The sequence below is a fragment of the Corylus avellana genome, chromosome ca8, assembly GCF_901000735.1.
Source record: "Corylus avellana chromosome ca8, CavTom2PMs-1.0".
Lineage (NCBI taxonomy): Eukaryota > Viridiplantae > Streptophyta > Magnoliopsida > Fagales > Betulaceae > Corylus > Corylus avellana.
Window position 1 is genome coordinate 20,532,281 of NC_081548.1, and position 23,192 is coordinate 20,555,472.

The 23,192-nt window shown below is 34.6% G+C and overlaps 1 protein-coding gene across 1 annotated transcript in view; it reads left to right on the forward strand.

Annotated features, from left to right (window-relative positions):
- Positions 1 to 3,242: 3,242 nt before the first annotated feature.
- LOC132191022 (probable LRR receptor-like serine/threonine-protein kinase At1g56140) overlaps positions 3,243 to 23,192 on the forward strand; it is a 50,033-nt gene continuing 30,083 nt past the window's right edge. The window contains exons 1-14 of the mRNA XM_059606040.1: positions 3,243 to 3,287; positions 3,976 to 4,015; positions 6,286 to 6,469; positions 10,256 to 10,327; positions 10,504 to 10,575; positions 16,113 to 16,184; positions 20,532 to 20,603; positions 20,728 to 20,799; positions 20,921 to 20,992; positions 21,167 to 21,238; positions 21,371 to 21,442; positions 21,561 to 21,632; positions 21,710 to 21,781; positions 21,956 to 22,021. Coding sequence (XP_059462023.1) covers positions 3,243 to 3,287; positions 3,976 to 4,015; positions 6,286 to 6,469; positions 10,256 to 10,327; positions 10,504 to 10,575; positions 16,113 to 16,184; positions 20,532 to 20,603; positions 20,728 to 20,799; positions 20,921 to 20,992; positions 21,167 to 21,238; positions 21,371 to 21,442; positions 21,561 to 21,632; positions 21,710 to 21,781; positions 21,956 to 22,021 — 1,055 coding nt within the window. The remainder of the gene's footprint in view (positions 3,288 to 3,975; positions 4,016 to 6,285; positions 6,470 to 10,255; positions 10,328 to 10,503; positions 10,576 to 16,112; positions 16,185 to 20,531; positions 20,604 to 20,727; positions 20,800 to 20,920; positions 20,993 to 21,166; positions 21,239 to 21,370; positions 21,443 to 21,560; positions 21,633 to 21,709; positions 21,782 to 21,955; positions 22,022 to 23,192) is intronic.

A 23,192-nucleotide genomic window follows, 5' to 3' on the forward strand; every position in this document is an offset into this window, starting at 1 on the left:
AATGGTTAATGTTATTTTTTTAAAAAAAATTAATGGTAGTGAGAATTTAGCACTTGTTAGGCTACATGGAGACACACAACATACTTTTTGCAGATTAACTATAATAGTGACATTTTCCCACATATTAAGCATAATATCGTTTCTTTACCCGAAGAATAACTAAAACAAGAGAGAAGGTGATTGAAACTTTCTGGCTGCATAGACTACAAGTCTACAAAACGCACTATTTTCTCCGTATGCAGCCACCTCACCTCTCCCTATCTCTTATCAATGTGACCTCTTACCAAGTAATTAATATTTCCACATACTCAAGAGACTTTCGCAATTCCCTAGAAATCGGTCCTCTTGAATCCTAGATACTTTTACGCTGTTTTCTCCATATGCAGCCACCTCAACTCCCCCTATCTCTTATCAATGTGACATCCTACCAAGTAATTAATATTTCCACATACTCAAGAGACTTCAGCAATTCCCTAGAAATCGGTCTGCTAGAATCCTAGATATTTTTACGCCAGAAACCGATAACTCTTCAGAAACTTCAAAGAGAGGCGAGGAAGATTGGGGTGAGCCAAAAAAGGAGGAAAGCGCCAAGAGGAGGAAGAAGATAAGAACGAGAAGGAAGAATTGGAGTAGGGGCGAGGGCTTCAAAAATTAAAAAACTAGCTTATAATTTTTATTTTTATTTTTATTTTTTTCAAGGCGCCCACCCCTACAGTATCTTCGCCACTGATGACATGGCCATGATGAGGACTTTTTGGGATTTTAGTAGGAGAGACTACGACACCAAAGAAAATGTTAGTCTCGCATTGAATTAGTAGATTGTCACATTGACTGAGTATAGTATGTAAAAGTTCTTATAAGTGATAAGTCTTTGATTAATTTCTTAGACCGGGTTTTAAACTGATTTTAAGGAGTTCAAATTATAAATTAGAGTAAAGTTCACATACCCTTATTAAATTACCACTTAATTGATAATGTTTCCCTCAAACTTTTAATTGCGACAATGTCTCCCTAAACTAGCAAAACATTGTCAATGTCCCTTATAAAGTTAGCAAAAAGATAAAAATGCTCTTATATATTTTTTAATAAGACAAAAATATCACTATAAATTAAAAATATATATAAATTTTTTTTATTAAAAAAAAAAACGAAATATTTTAAATTAAAAAGAACAATTTTTTTAAAACGAAAATTTTTAATTTAAAAAAAAAAAAAAACCGAATATTTTTTCAAACGATTTTTTTAATGGAAATTTTTGCTTAAAAAAAAATATTTTGTTTGATAAAATGAAATTTTTTATTTTCTTAAACGAATATTGTTAATTTTTTTAAAACGGAAATTTTTATTTAAAAAAGTTATAAAACAAAACAAAATTTTTCTATTTTTATAACAAAAAAAATCGAAACTTTTAATTTTTTATATATAAAAATGATTTTTTTTTTTTAAATTTTAAATGTGCCACCCTTTGGATTTTTTTTTTTAAAAATTTTTTTTTTTAGGTTTTTTCTAGAAGTTTTAGTATTTTTTGTTTTTATTTTACTAATGATAGTTTGGTCATTGGGGGAATATTGACAATTTTTTGTAGTTTGGGAGGACATTGTCACAATTGAAAGTTTAGGGTGACATTGTCAATTTAATAATAGTTTGAAAGAGGTATATCAACTTTTTCCAATAAATTAACTAGTCCTTTAGAGTACTAGCTAGCTAGCACAAATATGACTAACTATTTACCTAATTGTTACCCCTTTTCATTTTCTTTCTTAAGTTTTTTTTTTTTCTTCTCTCTCTACAACCTTTCTTTTGCATGTGTCCTTTTGTCTCCGAAGGCATTTTCTGTCGATGGACACCTCATTCCGAGACATCGTCGTAGGTCAAAATCGAATTAGGGCAAAAAAACGAATAGTATTAGATATAATTTTCCTTCTTTTTATTTTTTGCGTAAATTTCTGGTATGAGAATAATAATAATAATAATAAGGGTTAAATACCTAATACCGCTAAGGTTTTATTTTTTTATTTTTTTCTCTTAAGAGTTTGATTTTTATTAAGGAGATACATTTGGTTTTGATAAAGACCAAATTGATCATTTCGTCTATTAACTGTTAATTGATTTAACGGAAGTTCACGCCACTGACACGTGGACCAATTAAAATTTGACATTTGGCATAAGTGGCCACGACATTAGTGATGATGTGGCCACCTAATTAAAATTTATATTTAAAAAATAAAATAAAAAAATATACCCCCAAATGGCCAAGGGGTTGGCCGTAGTCACTCCAATTTTTTTTTTTTTAAATAAAAAATTTAATTAGGTGGTTATGTCATCACTAATGACTTAGTCACTTATGCCAAGTGTCAAATTTTAATTGGTCCACGTGTCAGTGACGTGGACCGTTAAGTCAATTAACGGAAAGACCAATTTGATCTTTATCAAAACTACAAATACCTTATGTAATAAAAATCAAACCCTAAGAAAAAAAAATGAAGAAATAAAACCTAAGGAGGTATTATATATTTAACCCTTTAAAATAAAACAAAATAGACTAAGGTAGTCACAGTACTCGGTTACTAACGTCGTTAACGTTCAACCTAGGTTGTCGAAAGAGACAGATTATATATGGAGTCCGTACATTGAAGCGAGGGATAACGTACGTATTGCTGAAAATTGAGAAATGCTACATTCTAATAAGCATCCCACAAGTTGCCCAAATAAATCTGAGCTGGCAATGAGCACATGGCCGATTTGCAATTTTTTATTATTTAATTTTTAAAATTTTTAAATTAAAATTAAAACAATTAAAAACTTAAAAAAAAAAAAACTAAAAGGAGATTGCAAGGGGTGGCCAGCCTGGGTGGCTTCGGCCCAGACGTAATAAATATCCCACAAATTGCCCATATAAATCTAAGCTAGCAATGAGCACATGGCCCATTTGCAATTTTTTATTATTTAATTTTTAAAATTTTTAAATCAAAATTTAAACAATAATTTTTTTTTTTTTAAAAAAAAAAGTAAAATGAGATTGTAAGGGATGACGGGCCACCCCCTGGGTGGCTTCGGCCACCCTAGACCCAGTTTGGGGTGTCCGAAGCCACCCCTAGGCCCTTGGGGGTGGCCAAACCACCCCCAAGAGCCAAAAGAAAATTTATTTATTTTTTTTCGATTTAACCCTTGTAGTGGCCGATCCACTCTCAAGGGCCATAAGCCATTTCCATTGATCGGTTGGGGGTGGCCAAAGCCACCTTATGGCTCTTGAAAGTGGATTGGCTACCCCCAAAGGCCATGGGATGGTTTGACCATCCTCAAGAGACAAATCGAGAAAAATTATTTATTTTTTTATTTTTGCCCTTTGAGGTGACCGAATCAACCCAAGATTCCTTGTAATCTACTTTTACTTTTTTTTTAAAAAAAAAAAAAAACATTATTGTTTTATTTTAATTTAAAATTTTTAAAAAATTAAATAATACAAATTTCAAATGGACCATCCGCTCTTTGTCAGCTCAGTTTTATTTGGGCAACTTGGGGGATATTTTAATCTTATTAGAATCTATCATGTCTCCTGAAAATTCTACGTGGATGGGGCCGTGGGGGGAATTTTCAATTTATAAGAAGACAAGTCGATTAACGATTGGCTGCATAATTATTTTGTCAACTATGGTGGGTTTTTGGTGGGCCCGGCCACGCGTGGTCAAGAAGAAAGATATTATAGGAGCTGATGTTGCCTACTCACCAATCAAATTTAACTGATAAAACAAAAAATATCTGAAAACACCATTTTTTTTTTTTTTGAAGTGTGAAAACACGACTTGACTCTAGGTAGTAGGTAATTGACTCATGGACCTATATAGCACCAGTACTCACCGAATCGAACTATCTTCTGTTAAGGGGAAGAAGATGAATTTGAGATTGAAGCAATATTCCATTTTCGCTCAATGTTACTTTCTCTGCCTCTGTTGCTTCTTCTTCTTATCGTTTTAGGTTTCCAAAGCTCAAAATGCTACTACAGACCCATCTGAAGGTTTTCTCTCTCTCTCTCTCTCTCTCTCTGTGTACGTGCATGCATAATTAATTGAAGTGATAATACAAGCAGAAGTAAGGGTACGTACTGGTCGATCCATCTCCCTTTTTTTTTTTTTTTTTAATCAAATGCGGGAAAAGGTTACAAGGGATCCATCTCCCCTTTAATCATTAGCAGTATGAACTATGAACTCTTTTTTTTTTGGAACTATGAACTGATCTCTTATGTTGTCCTTACTGCTGCTAGATCTACTGTTTTTTTTTTTTAATTATTATTATTATTTTTTAAGGTTATAGGTTTGGGTTTTTTTTTTTTTCAATTTAATTATTGTTTGATTCTGTTCATATTTTTGTCATTTAAGAACGGTGGGTCATCTTTTAGTATTAAAGAATTATGAGAATATTTTATCATAAAACTAAGAGATCAAGTTTAATCAATCAAATTTCAAAACAGTTTTCTGTCGGCTAGCTCTCTGAAAAAACACTTCCCAGATAAAACCTTTTCGTTCTCAGCCAAGGAGAGCTCCACACACCATCCTCATTCTTATAAACTTGTTCCTTCCTTTTTTTTTCTTTTTTTTTTTTTTTCTAGCTTTGGTTCCGACATCTATTGTGTTTGAGATTTAGATTTTGGATCTATCACAAATTCACAATTGCTTCTTTTTACCGATAAAGTGTACGATGTAACATAAAGATTAAAATAATTTAGAGAAGTATATTTTTGGTGGAAAAAATATTTGAAAAAAAAGGTTATATAGAATAAAGATTTTTATTTTGATAAACTTTTTTTTTTTTGGGGGTCTAATTGCCTATTTTCATAAACTTAAAAAGATGTAAAGTCCTACTTATAAAAAAAATTAAAAATTAAGAACAAAAAGAGAAAAAATTATGGGTGACCTCACAACCATCCCTCTTCCACTTGGATGGCCACATAGCCACTCTAATTTTATTTTATTTTTAAATATTATTTAATCTTTAAAATAATAAGTTAGTTTTTACTCCTATAAAAGTCAAGCGTGACTTTTAAAATCACCAATAAATTAACGGTTAATAAATCACATCTCAAATTCAACGGTAATTTTAAAAGTCACATCATATTTGAGATGACTTTATGAGGACTTTATAAAAACTTCTAGCATTACTTGATTTTATAAAAATATTTTGTGTTTTGAAATTTTTAGTAATATATTTGTCTTCAGTAAACAAATGACAAGAAAAAAAAACAAAAAACAAAACAAAGGTTCATCGCCCTTCTTTTCATTTCAAACAACAATCCATAGTTATTCACAATTTGGGGGCAAAATAAATGAAATGATATTTACCATTCTCTTAACATTTTCAGTTGAATTGGTATTCATTAATTTATCATTTTTTTTTTGTCCTTCTTAATTAAGGTTGAATTAAGGATGTCAACACAATTGAGAATCACTTGTCAACATGTACCTTTATCTGGTCCACGTTCCTCTAATTATTGACACCTATTAGTGATGGCACACCTCCTCATTCTTTTTAATATGCATATTATATAGTCAATATATTTATTTATAATTAAATACTTATATATAATTAAAAAATTAAAAATTAAAAATTAAAAATATTTATATATTTATATTTACATGTATTCATCTAAAATTTAGTTTGATCTCAATTAAAGTTATGTTGGACCCACCCGGATTAAATTCGTCCCCACACCCATCACATATTCACATGGGATAAGAACCATAAGGATCCTAATCCATGCGCAGTGACTGTTTACCAAAAAAAAATAATCCATGCGCATTGACAATGGACCATTACCTCGTTTATTACATGATGGAATCTTCTGACGTCCTTTATTACATCATAAGGGAATTTTTTTAAAAAACTTTAAGAAAAATTAAAGAGAAACTGCTGTTAATGCTAGTAAAAATTTATTTGTAACACTTCTAATGTATTTTTATGTGAAAATGGTAGGTAACTCCAACGGCAAAAAATGGATTTGTTGTAAACTTGATAATTAATTAAAAAGAAATATTAAAATTATGAACAAGCTTATAAACAAGGTATTTGGAGTACTGTACAACAACATATAATTTAAAGCTCACCTCAATTTTATTTACAAATATAACAAAAGGATATCCCGTCGATCAGCTCATCTAAATTTATCATATTTATCCCACCCATGGGATTTTATACATATAAATCGGTTCCTATATAATTATGGTTTTATTGTATGACTCTCAAGAGAAAATGGTTTTTTTATTTTTTTATTTTTTGGAATGGTGCGAGCAGTTGCCGCTTTGAACTCAATACTCCAAAAATGGAATGCTCCGGCGGTAGCTTTATGGAACATAAGTGGAGAGCCATGTACCGGATCTGCCGTTAACGACACGGAGTTCGAAGACCCCGCGAATAACCCGGCCATCAAGTGCGACTGTAATTACAATAATGATACAGTGTGTCACATAACGAAATTGTATGTCTCTCTTTCTCTCTCACAACAATAGGTACTTACTTTTTTTTCTTTTTTTTTTCTGATTCCTGAGCATAGACAAATACAATAGAGTTTGATTTTTTTTTTTCTTGAATTTTCTAGTTAATAAAAGTATGCGGTTAAATTTTCCTAGAAATTTATTTATTATTTTGCTTGTTCTAAAATTTATAATTCAAAGAACTTGTATGACTAATTCCTGTTATTCAATGAGTTGATTAATAAGCTTAAAAATATTATTACTTAGTTTGAGATTTTCGATTAGTAACTGTAAGAAAAGTTAATAAAAGGTTTAGAACTATTACACACTCTCAAATTAATAGATAAAAATTATGTAATAGTAAGATTAATAAGAGGACTCTCAAGGACTAGTTAAACTCAAGGACTCTGAAGGACTAGTTAGTGCAGCACTGAGTTTTACTAGGGAAGCTTATCCCGAACCAGCCACAACAGAATCTATGAGGGCGCTATGTGCAGCAGAATTTTGCAGAGATTTAGGAATGTATGACATTATTTTAGAGGGTGATGCTGAGGTGGTCGTTAAGGCCATAAATAGGTATGGATCTATATGGAGCAGATATGGACAAATCATTGAGGATGTTAGAGGAGCTTTAGCTGGTTTTACAAAATGGGAGATGATGCATGTCAAGCGAGAAGCAAATGGGGCAACCCATGGACCGGCAAAACTGGCAGCACGTGAAGATATTGAAAAAATTTGGATATAGGAGATCCCTAGTAGATTTTTTCTATTGAAACTTTCTGATTAGAGTCTTGTACTCTAGGTCTTATTATGAAATGAAGTCAAAGCTTTTATTTAAAAAAAGAAAAAAAGAAAAAGAGATAGATATCAAATATCTTTTTTATGGTGTTTTGTAGAAACCATTTAGAGGAAATCTTGTCCCATCTTAATTGGTGTAGTAAGTTTATTTTGAATAAAACTACTTTTTACATTTATTTATCATCTTTATGTCACATTAATTGATGTGAGGTGTTAATATATATATTTTGTCTACCTAAATTTATTGAGAGAGAGAGAGAGAGAGAGGTGAATGTAGATGGGAGAAGCAATGAAAATATATATTTTTTTTGGAAAAAAAAAATCGGGAAAAAAAATAATAATAAAATTTAGGATTAAATACTCTTTTGCCCATAGGATTTAAATGCTTTATTTTTCTTCTTCTTAGGGTTTCATTTTTATCACATGAGATACTTGTAATTTTCATAAAGACGGAGATGACACATCCGTTAAAATTTCGTCCAAAACTTAATGGAATGTCATGTTAGCACAAATAAAAAATCGTCACATGTCATATAATTAATTTTAAAAACAAATTAAAAGATTATTTTTTTTAAAAAAATAAAATAAAATAAAAAATTTGGGGTAGCCATAACCACGCCTTGGCCAGTAGCTGACCCCCTTTGGCCATGGGGGTGGTCGAGCCACCCCATGGCCAACTGGAGTACTGCTTTCATTGTACGATTATATGCTCTTAAATCTTAATATTCTGAAACGTATATTATGCCTGGAGTGCTAATGCTTCCTCATTCATTCTTGGAGATGGGATATTAAGGGAAGCTTAATTAGAGAGTGATTACACCTTTTTGCTTTGTGGACGCCGTAAAAAATGTCTGCAAGGCTTTTGCGTTCCTTAACAGAAGAAAACCAAGATCTGCAGAAGCAGATTGGGTGCATGAATGGCATTTTTCAGCTCTTTGACCACCACCATTTCCTCAATGGCCGACGTACGAACAGCCACAGCCACAAGAGACTAACAGTTGGGCTCCTTGGGGTGGCCGAGCCACCTAATCTTTTTTTTTTTTTTTTTGAAAAATTATAATTTTTTATTCTTTTTATTTTTTTTTTTAAAAAAAGATAATTATATGGCACGTAGTGAAATTTGATTGGTGCTGACATGGTGTTCCGTTAAGTTTTAGATAGAATTTTAACGGATGTACCATCTTGGTCTTTATGAGATCACAGGTACCTTATTTGATAAAAATGAAACTCTAAAAGAGAAAAAAAAAATACAGTGTTAAAACCTTAGGGGGCAAATATTTAACCCAAAAATTTAATAACATTTTTACTGTTTACAGTAAAAACGTAATTTCCCTGTTGCTAGTCTAACAAACTATTGCCGTTTTAAAAATGTCACTACAGGCATGTCACTAACCTCTTAGTGACCTTTTTTGGCCCAAAAAGTCATTATAGGTAGTCGTTAAACATCAAAATTTTTGTAATGGAGGTGGAAGTATGACTATAATCAAGCCAATCTGAACATGTAATTTTCAAATTTGGTCGTTTAATTTTTTTTTTTTTTTGTTCGAACATGAGCTTGAGCTTATATTGAATGAGCTCAAACTTGTTAATGAGCTACTCAATTAACTAATTCAATCCATGTATAAAATAAATGTCGTGATTGTTTTTTTTTGTAAATTTATACTAATTATTAGTTATTTAATTATGACTAAAATTTATTATTTGAGTAATTAGAAAAATTAACTCAAATATTAAACAATATAATCCGAGTTTATATGTTTATGTTACACATATACATACACATAAACCCACTATAACACAATTCTCAATTATAATATTTCAAGTTATATTTATTAAATTACAAAGAAATTTTATTTTTATATTTGTAAATAATCACACATGTTTTCATTACAAAATTAAAAATAATAAAAATGAAGTTATACTAGTTTATAGGAGTTGATGCAAGCTTATACGAGCCTAAGTTTATTAAATAAGCCTAAGTTTTTGTTCAAATTCCGTTTGATTAATAAATAAATTGAGCCCAAATCGAGTTTAATCTAATTCAAGCCTTGTCCAGTTCAAGCATGTCTGTGTACGTCTTTTATTTCATTTATAGCCCTTAATGACGTCGCACGTAAAGTAGGACTAAGATCATCTTCGGTTTAAATGAACGGAAAAAGAGCCACTCCTTTAAGGGGAAAAGGATCCTCTCCATTTCAAAATCCCTCAATTTCCTCCATTTAGTGCATTGTGAAGGGTAGTGTTGTCCAAAAGTTTTAATAAGGGTAGTGCATTAAATGCAATACCCTTCAAAATGCACTAAATAGAGGAAATGGAGGGATTTTGAAATGGAGAGGATCCTATTCCCCTTTAAGGAGAGAGGGCAAAATTGTCATTTATTATTATTATTTCCTTTTCTTTTTGACAATTTTACGCTTGCACTTCCAAAATCCAAATTCCGCAAAGGAGGGGGTGGAGGCCTTCACCCGGAGGCCTATTCGTAAAGAATCACTTTCATTTGAAAACTGGCCTATGATTTGAAATGAAATGCTGTGTAGAAAACGCGAGGAGAGCCGCCATGGGCCATCTCTAACTTCCTCGAACGGCTCGCCGAGGCTATCAATGGACGATAATCCAGCGTTTACATTGAAAGCTTCCGCTAAAACAAAAGCACACGCACATAGAAAAGGAAAAGATTTTGTCGATTTCTCTATGTCTTCAATGGGTCCAAAAACCCAGTGCTCCTCAGGATTGAACACACATTTGCAAACTAAGCACAGCGCGTCTTCTAAGTCTGCTTCCAAGTGCAGACCACAGAAGCAATCGAAGATTTTCTCAACCATTTTTAGCAGCCAATACAAATCGAAAGATGGACTTTCTTCGTTCAAGTGCAAACTAGAATCTGTCAGTTTGATAAATATATTTTGTGTGTCAAGATTTTAGTTATTAGGTTGTATGGTAATTGAAAAATCACATTTTCTTATTGCAGGCTAACTGTTTATTCATTTTTCCAGGAGAGTGTATGCTCTAAACAAGCTGGGAGCTTTTCCAGAAGATATTGTGGCTTTGAGATATCTGACATTTTTGTATGGATTTTCTCAGTACCTTCTCTTGGCGTTTAATTTGTGAAAATGGACCATCATCTTTTTACATTTTTGAATTAAAAAGTGACATTATTTTTCATATCATGATGTGCGTTTTTTATTCTTAGATGCAAGAATTAGGAGCCGGTGATTATTATTTTTTGTTTGGAATTTTGTAGGAAGATTGATCAAAATTACTTCACGGGTACCTTGCCAGCATTTATTGGAAATTTGACCGCTCTGGAGGGACTGTAAGTATAGGGAGAAACCGTTCATTTCTCATTGAAAATTTTTTCCAAAAAGTTTACCAATTTAGTTCATGAGTTACTGCATAGTCACCTAGCTACGCATCACATTACAATCTCCTTATATCGCTCTCATGGTATTTTAGGAAAAAGGTTAAGCTTGCTGAATTTAAAATTGGTTTTTGTTGTCGTTGGTAGGCTGCTGTTTCTTCAATGGCAGATTAAGACTTGCTCGCAAAAAGATAGGAGACAAAGGTAGGTTATAGAGGAAATGATCCAAACGCCAACATGTTAAAAAAAGAAAAAGTAGAAAAAAAAGAGGTACCTGAAATATTAACCTTAAGATATCAATGCAGCATCTCTGTGATACCTCAGATGGTATGGATTGTAAGAGTTGTGTGGGTATGTGATAAGTTCTACATCAGGCATATATTAGGTCAATCGTAGTATGTGAAATATTAAAAAAAGCTCCAATAGTAATTTGTTCTTTAGGTGTATCACACAGGTTCAACCAAACATTCCTAGGTGGCCTTTGAGCCACTGCAGAGGCTGCAACCTGAACCTGACGCTGACCTCACCAACCTCCCTTGCGAAACCGGCTGTGACATTGAAAGGGAGCGATGCACACACATAGACACAATCTCGAAAACCTCATAAATCTCTTGCATTTTTTTGTTGAGTTGGAGCTCAAATGGCGCAAATCATGGGCATGTACATGATCGAAGCTTGTGGGGATAGTGTAGAGTAGGGGCTGTAAGGGCTCTCTCTCTCTCTCTCTGCGCTTTGGACCTTTCGGTTTCTAGAACTTTTTTTTGATGAATAAGCAAACTTCATTAAAGCTCAAAACCAAAACACCAGGTAGCACCAATTTACAAGCCCTGCAAAGAGCAAAACCAAAGCCTCACAGAGACCTATCCACCTAAACTAAGCAAAGACAAATCCTGCAAAAAAAAACCAACCAGCCACAACTCCCAAACCAGAGTAGGCCTTATAGAAGCAAAACTAAACAACAAAACACTACAAAATCACATCCTGCAGAAAACATTTTATATCAACAAATCTGCAGGTAGATTCCATAAAGACACTAGGAGAAGATTCTCTCTAGTCTTAGGAAAGTTACCCTTCCCAATTATCCTAGCTCTTACTTCCCAAAGAATTCTCTTCAGCTGATCTTCGGTTTCTAGAACTTTGCCTTTGAATGGCTTTTGGAGAATGGTGTTTGGGAGCTTGGATCCAGAGAGGAAGAGGCGCGGGGGATTGAGGATGAAGCAGGCGGGGAGAAGGTCTTGCTGCGGGAGTTAGATAGAAGTAGCCCGAAAATGGTCGGTCTCTGCTTAGGGTAACTTTTTTTTGCTGTCTTTGTTTCTCTGGCTCGCTCTTCAGTTCGCTTGTTTGAATCCAAACTTGTTCGTTAAAGTGGGTGATTAATGCAGCGTGACTTAGAGGGCTGCAGCGAATAACAACATTAAAGAACGGATAGGTATTTCTAGATCTTGATTCTATCAAAGGATCTGAGAAATTTTCTCTAAAACACTAGATACTCTCTAGGTTTTGAAGGAAAATCAAGAAGAAACTTAACTCTGAGTAATTCTTATTAAACAAACTCATATATAATCAACAACTGCGTTTCTGAAGGCTATAAGCATGTATTTATAGGCCCCCAAACCCTAACCCTAAAAATAATACGAAACTAACTCGGATTGCAATTCTACAGAGCTTATCCGAACGGAACTTAAGGCTGTTTGGACGGCCACGCACATAAAACCTAAAACAGGAACAAAGCTACGAAACTAACTCGGATTGCAATTCTATGGAGCTCGTCCGGATGGGGCATAATGCTGTCCGGACTGTCAAAGGAATAAAGCTGGAAATAAAGCAACAAATAACATAGGCGTCCGGACGGTCTCCGAACGAGGACTTCAGACGAGGCTCTTGGGTTTAGGCCCGTCCGGACGGGCTATAGATGAGCTTGCAGATGAGGCTTGCCGATCTACATCAGTGATTCTAAGCTTCGAAGCTAGGAGGTTCTTGCTCAAAGAGGCGCTCAAGACGCTGTGCAATCCGATTAAGTGGTCCTATGTTGTGTGTTGGAAATGGCTTATTTTTATTTTTTATTTTTTATTTTTTATTTTAAATATAAAGAATTAATTTTTTTAGTTTTATATATTTATATTTTTTTTATTAAGAGTGACACGGGTTAGCATTTTATTGGCGCTGACGTGGCACTTAACGGAATCCGTCAAATGTTTTAACAGAATTCGACTCCGGGGACTAAATTGTTTTTTGGCATACTGCAAGGACGTCTGAGTTCATTTTAATACGACATGGAGCAATTTGTAATTTAAGCCAACCATAAGGACTGATTTTGTATTTATCCCTTGCATTTATTCACGCTAGTCCATCAACGAAGTTGGTTGTTGGATCAACTCGACAACGATTGAGTCAACCTGGTTCGTGTCAAATGGGTCCACGGGCGGCAGCTCGTTTTGTCCGGTTTTTGTGATTGCTTGTGTGTTTTGGCCGGTAAGGGGATGTTTCGGCTGGGTCACTTGAGTTTTCGGTCTATTTCGGCTAATTCAGATACTTTTTGAGTATTTTTCGGCCAATATATGCATATTTCAGCCGAGTTCTGTTGATTTCAGCAATTTCTAGGTTGTTTTTGCTTCGGTTTGGGCCGTGTCTTGTGATTTTTTTTTTTTCATCTTATTTCAGCAATATTAGTGAGTTTGAAACTTGTTGGTGTGGTTATTTGACCTATTTTAGTACTGGTTGTGGGTGTCTTGCTCGTTGTTGTGGTTCTTTGGCCTCTTACAACATTTTCCATGGACCTTTAAGCAAGTGACTGTGGTTTGTTGCTTGCAGTGTTCTAGTTTGAGTTTTTTAGGGTTAATTGTTGCTGTTCGTACGCTTTGTGGTGGATTAGATAGACATTATGCCCACTAAATCAGATTTGATTACTTCAGCTTCTCTGATTAATGCTCCTATGACACATGTGAAACTTAATGGAAAAAATTATGCTTATTAGGCACGATATGTGGAGGTATTTCTGAGAGGTAAGGGCATGTATCATCATAAGACATCGGGAAAACCTTTGGACTCTAGTTCTACTAGCCTTTGGTACCAGGAAGATAATCTAATTATCTCCCTTATGTTGAAGAGTATCAAACCTCACATTGGATCTTCTTGTATTTATCTCCTAACTGCCTAGGATATTTGGGATCATTTCAAGCATATGTATTCTAGTATTGGGAATATCACTTGGATTTAGGAGGTGTGTAGACAATATTTTGGGCTTGAACATGGGTCTCAAAGTGTTGAAGAGTATTACAATCAGGTTGTAAGGGGCGCAATATGTATCAATCGCCATCTGCTAACATGAAAGTTATGGAGAAGCAACGTCAAGATGTGGATGTTGTTAAATTTCTCATTGGGTTGAAACTTGAGCATGAGTCAGTTTGTGCACATATTTTGAGTAGCTCAAATAGTCCTTCTCTTCTAACTGCTTTCGTCTATTGCTCTTCGGAAAGGTAAACGTTCTTGTACTACCCAACATCCTAGAAGCCAGTTTGTATCCACTAGTTCGTTATCTCATTCAATTTCTTGCTTTATTTTCCATCTTTCTAGTGTTCATATCCTAGAGACAGTGCAAGATGTTTTATCTGACTTGGGTTGGAGGCGAGCCATGGAAGTGGAAATAGAAGCCTTGCACCAAAATAGCTTGTTCCGTTACCTCCTGGTAAACGGACGGTTGGTTGCAAATGGGTATACGCAATTAAGTTTAACCTAGATGGATCTGTTGAATGATTGCTTGCTTGGTTGCTAAGGGTTATACCCAGACGTATAGTATTGTTTATGATCAAACGTTCCCTCCAGTAGCCAACATTTCTTTGCTCTGTGTACTCATTTCTCTGGTTGCTAATCTAGATTGGCCCCTAATCTAGATTGGCCCTCATTTCAACTGGATTTCGAAAATGCTTTTTTTGCTTGGGGACGACACGGGGAAGTTTATATGGAGCAACCACTTGGGTTTGTTGCTCAGGAGGAATATTAAGGTCGTGTCTGTAAGTTGAAAAAAGCTTTGTATGGTCTTAAGCAATCACCAAAGGAGTGGTTTGGAAAATTCTCTGAGGCAATATTAGAATTTGGTCTCCAGAAACGTTAGACAAATCATTCAGTATTTCACTTGCATACTAGTGCAAGGCTGCAAGCTATATTCCCCTTGTGGAATATGTGGATGATATCGTGATTACTGGAGATGATTTAGAAGGCATTGATCGATTGAAGCAGTTTTTGCAGCAAAGGTTTCATTCAATGGATTTGGGCGAACTTCGATATTTTCTGGAAATTGAAGTTGCTAGATCTCGAACATGCATTAATTTATCTCAGAGAAAGTATTTACTTGATTTATTAGGAGATATGAGTCTTTTGGGTGCTCGTCTTGTTGAGATGCCAATGGATCCTAATCAGAAACTATAGAAGGATGAAGGAGAATTTTTTGAGGATCTTAGCAGGTATTGTGTATGGTCTTTTAGTTGGAAATTTAAATTATCTTTACTATTATCAGGCCAGATGTTTCATATGCAATTACTGTTAGTAAGTTTTTGGAGGCTCCTTGGTTTTACATTGGGAAGTAGTCACCGATATTTGAAGAGAGCTCCTGGTCTTGGGATACTGTATAGAAGGAATGGACATCTTAGGTTAGAAGGTTTTATTGACACAAATTGGGCAAGTTCTCCTTCAGATAGATGATTCACTACATGATATTGTATATTTGCAAGAGGCAATCTGGTCACTTGGAAGAGGGAGACAAATAGTGGTGGCATGATCTAGTACAAAAGTAGAGTACAGGACAATGGCTTATACTACTAGTGAATTGATATGGTTACAACATTTTCTTTAGGAGATTGGATTTTCAGCTCCTATTCATATTCCATTATTTTGTGATAACCAATTGTGTTACATATTGCGTTAAACTGGTTTTCCATGAAAGAACCAAGAACAAAGGTTGGTTATCATTTCATTCGAAACAAGATACATTAATGGAGATATTTCTACACTATTTGTGAAGTCAGGAGACCAATTGGCTGACATGCTTACAAATCTTTATGTCGTAATTGGTTAGAGTTTATTTGTTCTAAGATGAGTTTACATGATATATATGCTCTAACTTGAAGAGTTGTTGGGATTTTGTTATAGGGATATTTTAGTCAGTTTAGTTTACATGGGATTTTGGTCAGCTTGGTATATTGTTCAACATATATAATAAAGTGTGAAGTAGGTTACGTATGTTTTGCAAGCCTCCTCTTCTTCTCCATATTTTCTCATGCAAACCGCTTGACAGTCTCCAAGTTTGTTTGAATTCTGACTCCTGTTATTTATTTTTATTTCTATTTTTTCCTGTATACTGGGGTTGTACCCCCTTTATGCTTTATTAATGATAATGAAATTACTTATCAATTTTTTTTTTTTTTTTTTCCTGTTATGTTGTTTATACATGTGGCATTATTATTATTTTTTTTTCTTCTTTTTTTCTATTCGTTCAGGTCAATTGCCCATAATGCATTCCAGGGGACCATCCCTAAGGAGCTAGGAAGCCTGAAGGAGTTAACACTGCTGTAAGACTTCAAATCATTCTCTATAACAAAATATAATTTAATTAAAAGCATGAAGCATCGATAGCAATCTTTTTTTGTTGACAATAACTTGCAACCTGTAAATTAAGACCATGCCTTTCAGATCAAACTATGTCACAGATACATCATATTGTGTTGGGTGTGTGCATTCAAATACATCATATTGTTTGAGAATCACTAGCTTTCCTGAACTAATGGCATAGTAGATCAGAGAATATACAAGAGTAGCCACTTAATTAGTAGGTGCAAAAAGAATAAGAAAATCATGGTAACTAATTATCTCAGGAGAAATATAAGCAGTTGTCTAGAGATATAAAGTATTTAAAAATAAGGACTTAATCTCCTTCAAAGTCTTCTCGCAGTCGTCAAAACTTCTATCATTCATTTCATTCCATAGACACCACAAAAGGAACAAAGGCACCATCTTTCACATCATAGCACTCCAAGTGCTGCCAACAGTCCACCAACAAGCGTACAAATCAAATACTTGTCTAGGCATAACCCAAGACAACTCAAATCGACTGAGGAAAACATTTGAAATGACACAAGCAACCTCACAATGAAGAAGAAAATGGCCCACAGACTCCCCATCCCTTTTGCACATACAACACCTATCAACCACAATGACGTGCTGCTTTCGGATATTGTCTATGATAAGGATCTTTTTCAGGGCCGCCGACTACACAAAAAATGCCACCCTCAACGGAACCTTCGTCCGCCAAACATTTTTTCAAGGAAAAAACACAATCATAACAACCCATGATCCTGTAGAAAGATTTAACACCAAACAAACCCTTTTTGGAAGGGACCCACCATAGCTCGTCCTCCCCTTCCTGTCTCACTCTTGCTAAATACTACATCTTGAAGAATGAGGCAAAGGCTTCTACCTCCCAATCATGAGTCACCTAGTAAAGCTCAAGTTTCACTAAATGGAACCTCTAGAAACTTCCACAAGAGTTGCGACAAAAGCATCATTAATGCGTGCAATACCAAATAAAATAGGAAAGGCTTCCTTAAGGGCCGTATCCCCACACCAAAAATCATGCAAGAATCTAACCTTGGATCCATCTCCCACCTCAATTCTTTATGACTACAAAACTTCTCTCAACCCATCGTAATATTCTTCCATAAACCCACCCTATATGCTCTAATGGGCTCACTAGAACACCACCCTACCCATGAGCTTCCATATTTAGAGTCCACCTCCACTCTCCATGAAGCCTTTCTCTCAAGCCCATAATGCTAAAGCCATTTACCTAAGAGAGCATAATTGAGCTTCAACAAGTTCCTAATCCCCAACCCTCTCTCAGAGATTTGCGTACAAACCTTGGGCCAACTCACCTGGTGATATTTGAATTCTTCACCTAACCCACTCCATAAGAAATCACGTTGGTGTTTCTCAATACAGTTTGCAACACTTGTAGGGAGAGGAAGAGGGACATGAAGTACGTAGGTAAGTTAGATAGAGTCCCTTGATAAAGGTAATCCTACCACCCTTAGGCAAATACAACATTTTCCAACTAGCCAACTGACGTTCTATCTTCTCAATAATATAGTCCCATATATGCTTGGCCTTATAGGAAGCCCCCAATGGAAGATCAAGATACTTAAAGGGCAGGGACGCAACCCCACAACCTAGAATCCTAGCCAACCCAACTGCATTTTCAATAGGAGCCAATTCCGACTTGGCTATGTTCGTCTTCAAACTTGACACATTTCCAAATAATAAGAATAAACTTCATAAATTGCGTATATGATTTGGGTCAGCCCGATAGAAAAGTAAGGTATCATCAAGAAATAGAAGATAGGAGATATTAGTCCCTGTCCCCACAGAGAAGTCAGACAACAAACCTCCACTTACTGCAGTTGAAATCATCCTACCCAATGCTTCCATCACTATGACAAACAACAAATGAGACAAAGGATCCCCTTACATAAAGCTACGAGAGATGCTAAAGAAGCTTGTGGGTGAGCCATTCACCAAAACCGAGAACCGCACCGAGGAGATCTGATACAATGAGCTATCCATGAGCACATTTTCCTCCCAAACCCGCATCTTCTCAGCATACACAGTAGGAAATCCCAGTTAACATGATCATAAAGCTTTTTCTAAGTCCATTTTGCAAATGACCCCCGGTTCTCCAGATCTCAATTGCTATCAAGGTATTCATTGGCAATAAGAATAGGATCTAGAATATGCTTACCTCGGATGAATGCATTATGTGACTTAGAAATAATCTTCTCCAACACCATCTTAAGCCAGTTCACAAGAGTCTTAGCAATCATCTTGTAGATGCCACCCACTAGACTGATCGGGCAAAAATCCCTGGGATCAACAACCTTGGAATCTTTGGAATGAGAGCGAGGAACGTAGCATTAAGGCTCTCTCAAACTTACCACTAGCATGGAACTCACAAAAGACCTTCATGATGTCCTCTTTCAAAACAACCCAACAAGCTTGGATGAACGCCATAGAGTAGCCATCAAGACCCGACGTGTTATCACCATTCATTGCTTTTACAACCTCCCACACCTCCTTTTCCTCAAAATATCTCTCTAACCAACTAGCCGCAACCTCATCAATAGAATCAAAGGAAATACTGTCCACCACAGGACTCCAACTCAACCGTTCGGTAAACAACTTTTAATAAAACTGGACAACGTGCTCGTTGATTTCCAATTGATTGGTAGAAATAGTACCATCAATCAACAAAGAGTCAATGGTGTTCCTTCTTCTGTTAGAGCTAGGCAGAAATTGTTAGCAATTTAGAGAGCTCCGAAAGAATATGGCATTGCTTATGTTATAAGTCCAACCTTTCATGGATTTAGCTTGGAGAAAACTATTCATTCATACTTATCAAAAAAAAAAAAACTATTAACTTATGGTCCAACACTTCAACGGGCAGTTGCTTCTGGGCATGATTTCTGAACTCATGCTAGCTGTACTTGTCTATATAATTTGGAGAGAGAAACTCTAGAACCTTTCACAATAGTGTTAGAAATGCTTGTAATATGTCAGGGATAGAAGGCTTACCGTTTAATGTCTCAAGCTTATATAAGAAACAAATCGATGGTGTTAGAGATCATAAGGTATTTCAAACAAGGTTTTTAGGCCTGGGTAGTATTCTTTATATGTTTGTCATTCTCAGCTTGGGAATTTCTGTGATGTTTAGTCTTGAGATATGTCACTGTGCTTTTGCATACTCTGGTTTTTTCCTTAATATAATCACTTATTAATAATAATAAAAAGTCTATTTGAACTGAATTTTAGCCATGTTTGAGTAGAGACTGCAAATATATTGTAGATAATGTGAATTATAATAATATTCTGATTTAAGATAATTTTTCAATCAGAAATATGATCACTTTGTGTTCATTGTCCTCTTAAGCACGAGGGACATGCGGTACATATTGGTAATGAAATCGTGATGCTGCAGCTTGGTGACATTATTACAACCAGATTTTGTTAATAGGATTCCTACTGCTAGAATGGAGTTTGCTTCGGAGAGAAAGGTCTTGTTCATGTGAATTAGACTCATTTACCAAATGATTAAAAAAAAAAAAACAAGTTTGACAAAAGTGCCTCTGCTACACTTAATGTGGATAAACTACTTGATGGCCCTCTTGAATTGTTCCATGATGAATTTTTTTTGTTGCTTCTATTCCGGAATGGTCACTTTTGCTATTTTGCTTGCTAAGTAATTATTAATTAATACCATTTCCCATTTGACATACCCGACTAGGACTCCATTGGGTTTATCCAAAAGATCTAGTTGAATTAAATTTGTTGAACTCTGGGGGGTTAATGGACAAGTTAATGAAATATGAGAAGCAATGCATTTAAAACCATGAGGATGCTTGAGACGTTTACCCTACACAATTATTATTATTATTATTTCTCTTTCTTGGTCAGTTCAATACATTAGACTAAAACAAATTTAAGCTGATACAGATAATCTTCACTGATTACAGTGATGACTACCAACAAACCTCAAACTATAAAATGTGAAAGAATTCAATTATCTCATGAAAAGAAATTTAATGCTGTGCATTCTATAGTAAAACTTAGAAACGTTGTTCAGAGTATGGTGTGTATTAACTGTATTTTTTAGATTTTCATTTTTCCATGTTACCATTGAGAAATATCTTAATTATTAGAACCTTCCTAATGGTAGAAAAAGCTGATTTAATACCTTAGAAATGAATTATAAGAATTCGCATCCTTTCACTTTCTTTTGGCAAGTACAAAGTTAAGTTAAAACTATTAACTATTCATTAAACCAATAATGATTTTTCATTCCAAAAACTCGTGGGATGTGTATTATGCAGGTCTATTGGTAATAACAATTTCTCTGGAACACTCCCTCGAGAACTTGGTAACTTGGTCAAACTAGAGCAACTGTAAGTTCCAATTTTTCTTTTTGTGTTTTATTCGAGTATAAGCATGTCTATACATGTGTCAACATTTCAAACTATGCATCTGTATAGATCGTTTGAAAGATATTTTGGTTTATGAATATTACAGTTATGCAGACAGTTCTGGAGTGGGTGGTGAAATTCCTTCAACATTTGCTAACCTTCGAAAAATGCGAGTCCTGTAAGCAAGACTGTTTCTACTCCCCCTCTATACGTTTTAAACTGCCCTCCTTTTTTTATTTTTTTTTCCCGTTCTCCCTATTGGGGCTTGGCTTACTATTAGTGAGCTTCTCCAATTTCAGTTGGGCATCAGACACTCCTTTCACTGGAAACATACCTGAGTTTATTGGGAACTGGACGGGACTTACGCAATTGTAAGCTATGCTATATATATATAATTTCATCTTCAAATGCGTTTTTGTTGATAAAAAGGCATATTTTGTTGTATTTCTATCTAGATTTTATTGCATTTTATTAAAGCAAAGGCAAACTCCTGTGTCTGCGATGGATATTGGTCTTCTTAATAAGTCAGCCAATTGTTTTTGTAGGAGATTTCAAGGGAACTCCTTTGAAGGTCCAATACCATCCAGTTTTTCTATGTTGACTTCATTGAATTCTCTGTGAGTAAATATTTGTAATGGATTAAAGCTCTCTCTCTCTCTCTCTCTCTCCCTCCCCCCCCACAAAAAAAAAAAAAAAAAGAACTTTGTAAAAAATATTTATTTCATTCATGTTTGGCTATAATCGTCCAGACAGATTAGTGATTTATACAATGTGAGCTCTTCCCTTGATTTCATTGGGAGCATGAAGAACTTAACAGACTTGTAAGTTAGCATAATATGAACACAATAAATGTACTTTTTTTTTTTTTTTGGTCTAGTTTCACATTTAATCTTATTGTATTAACCACTAAGTACTCTATTTTCTTTTTTCACTCCAAAGATATTTGAGAAATGCTCTGATCACTGGAAATATTCCTTCTGATATTGGAGAATACCGAAGTTTACAAAAATTGTAAGTTATAATTCTGTCTGAAATGTCAATTTTGTAATTGGAATTATCTTTCATTTATTTGGTTCTTTCAAATGCAGGGATTTGAGTTTCAACAAGTTAACCGGCCAAATACCTAGTGATTTGTTCAATAGGAGTTCTCTTACACACCTGTAAAAATCTTACTCTCTGTTTCCTGCTACCTTGCTTTAAAATCTTCACTCATCCACTTATAAGAATTTGATTTTTTGGTCCGACTCTTTTTTCCACTTCATATTGTTTTGCTTTCGTTTCCTTTTTCTTTTTTTTTTTTTCCGTTTTCTGTTTTGATGTAATGCAATGGTCAGGTTTCTTGGAAGCAATAGTCTTTCTGGAACGCTTCCTAGCCAAAAAAGTGATACGCTTCAGAATATGTGAGTCTTAATGCCTTGGAGTATTCTATATTTAATCTATTAGCACTCTCTCACCCAGTAATATTACTGCATATTGTGTTATAATTTTCTTTTAGGTGGCTACAAGAAAAGGCAAGCTTAAAATTGTCACATCCTAAACCCCAAATGGGCTTGCCAAAATTTCACCCATTAGAAACCTTTCTGCAATATATTTCAATATTAGTTTATTTCATTTAGGTAATTTACTATTTACCCTATACAAAGTCTTTTCAAAATTTTAGTTAGAGCTTTATAAACATTTGCAAGACTATCAAGCTATCAAAATCATATATCTTCAAATAAAATGTACAAGAAATGTCAACATAATTCCAACGACTAAACTCGTCTCCAATATTTGTCAGCCCTAAAGCAAATCTTGGTTCAAGACACCTAGAGTAGTCTACAACTTCAAAAATCTAATGCCAATAGAAACAAACAACTAAATAACAAAATAGCCAAATAAACTTCCAAATATGATAAAAATTATAGTTCACAAAGCACAGATAGTTGAGCCACATGGACTATCTCTCATATTAATTTATTTATTATCCATCAACAAGTTAGGCTGCCACCAACAATAAGTCTCAACTCAAGGGGTCATCATCTAATTGCAAAAAATCTTAATAATAATCATGAGTGAGCCAAAGCCATGTAATTGGCTTAGATAACAGGGTTAAGAAAAATGCAACTATCATAATAAGAAATATTATAGAACATGCGAGGAAGTTTGAGTAAAGAGGTTTATTTTTGCTTCTCTGTTTAAACCTTTGTCTCCGTGCGAATAACAGCTTCCCAATGTGAAACCCTAGGAACCTCCAAGAACTGACTAACAACACTAACTGCATATGAAATGTCTGGCCTAGTAATAGTAAGGTAATTCAACTTTCCAACTAAACGACGATACTTACCATGATCTTCAAATAATTCCCCTTCATTCTTTACTAATTTCTGATTAGGATCCATTGGAATGTCAACAGGACGAGCACCCAGAAGACTTGTCTCTTCTAACAAATCAAGTACATATTTTCTTTGAGATAGATTGATACCGGTTCGAGATCTAGCAACTTCAATCCCTTAAAAATATCTTAGTTTTCCCAAATCTTTTGTATGAAACTTATGTTGTAAAAATAATTTCAATCGAGCAATGTCTCCT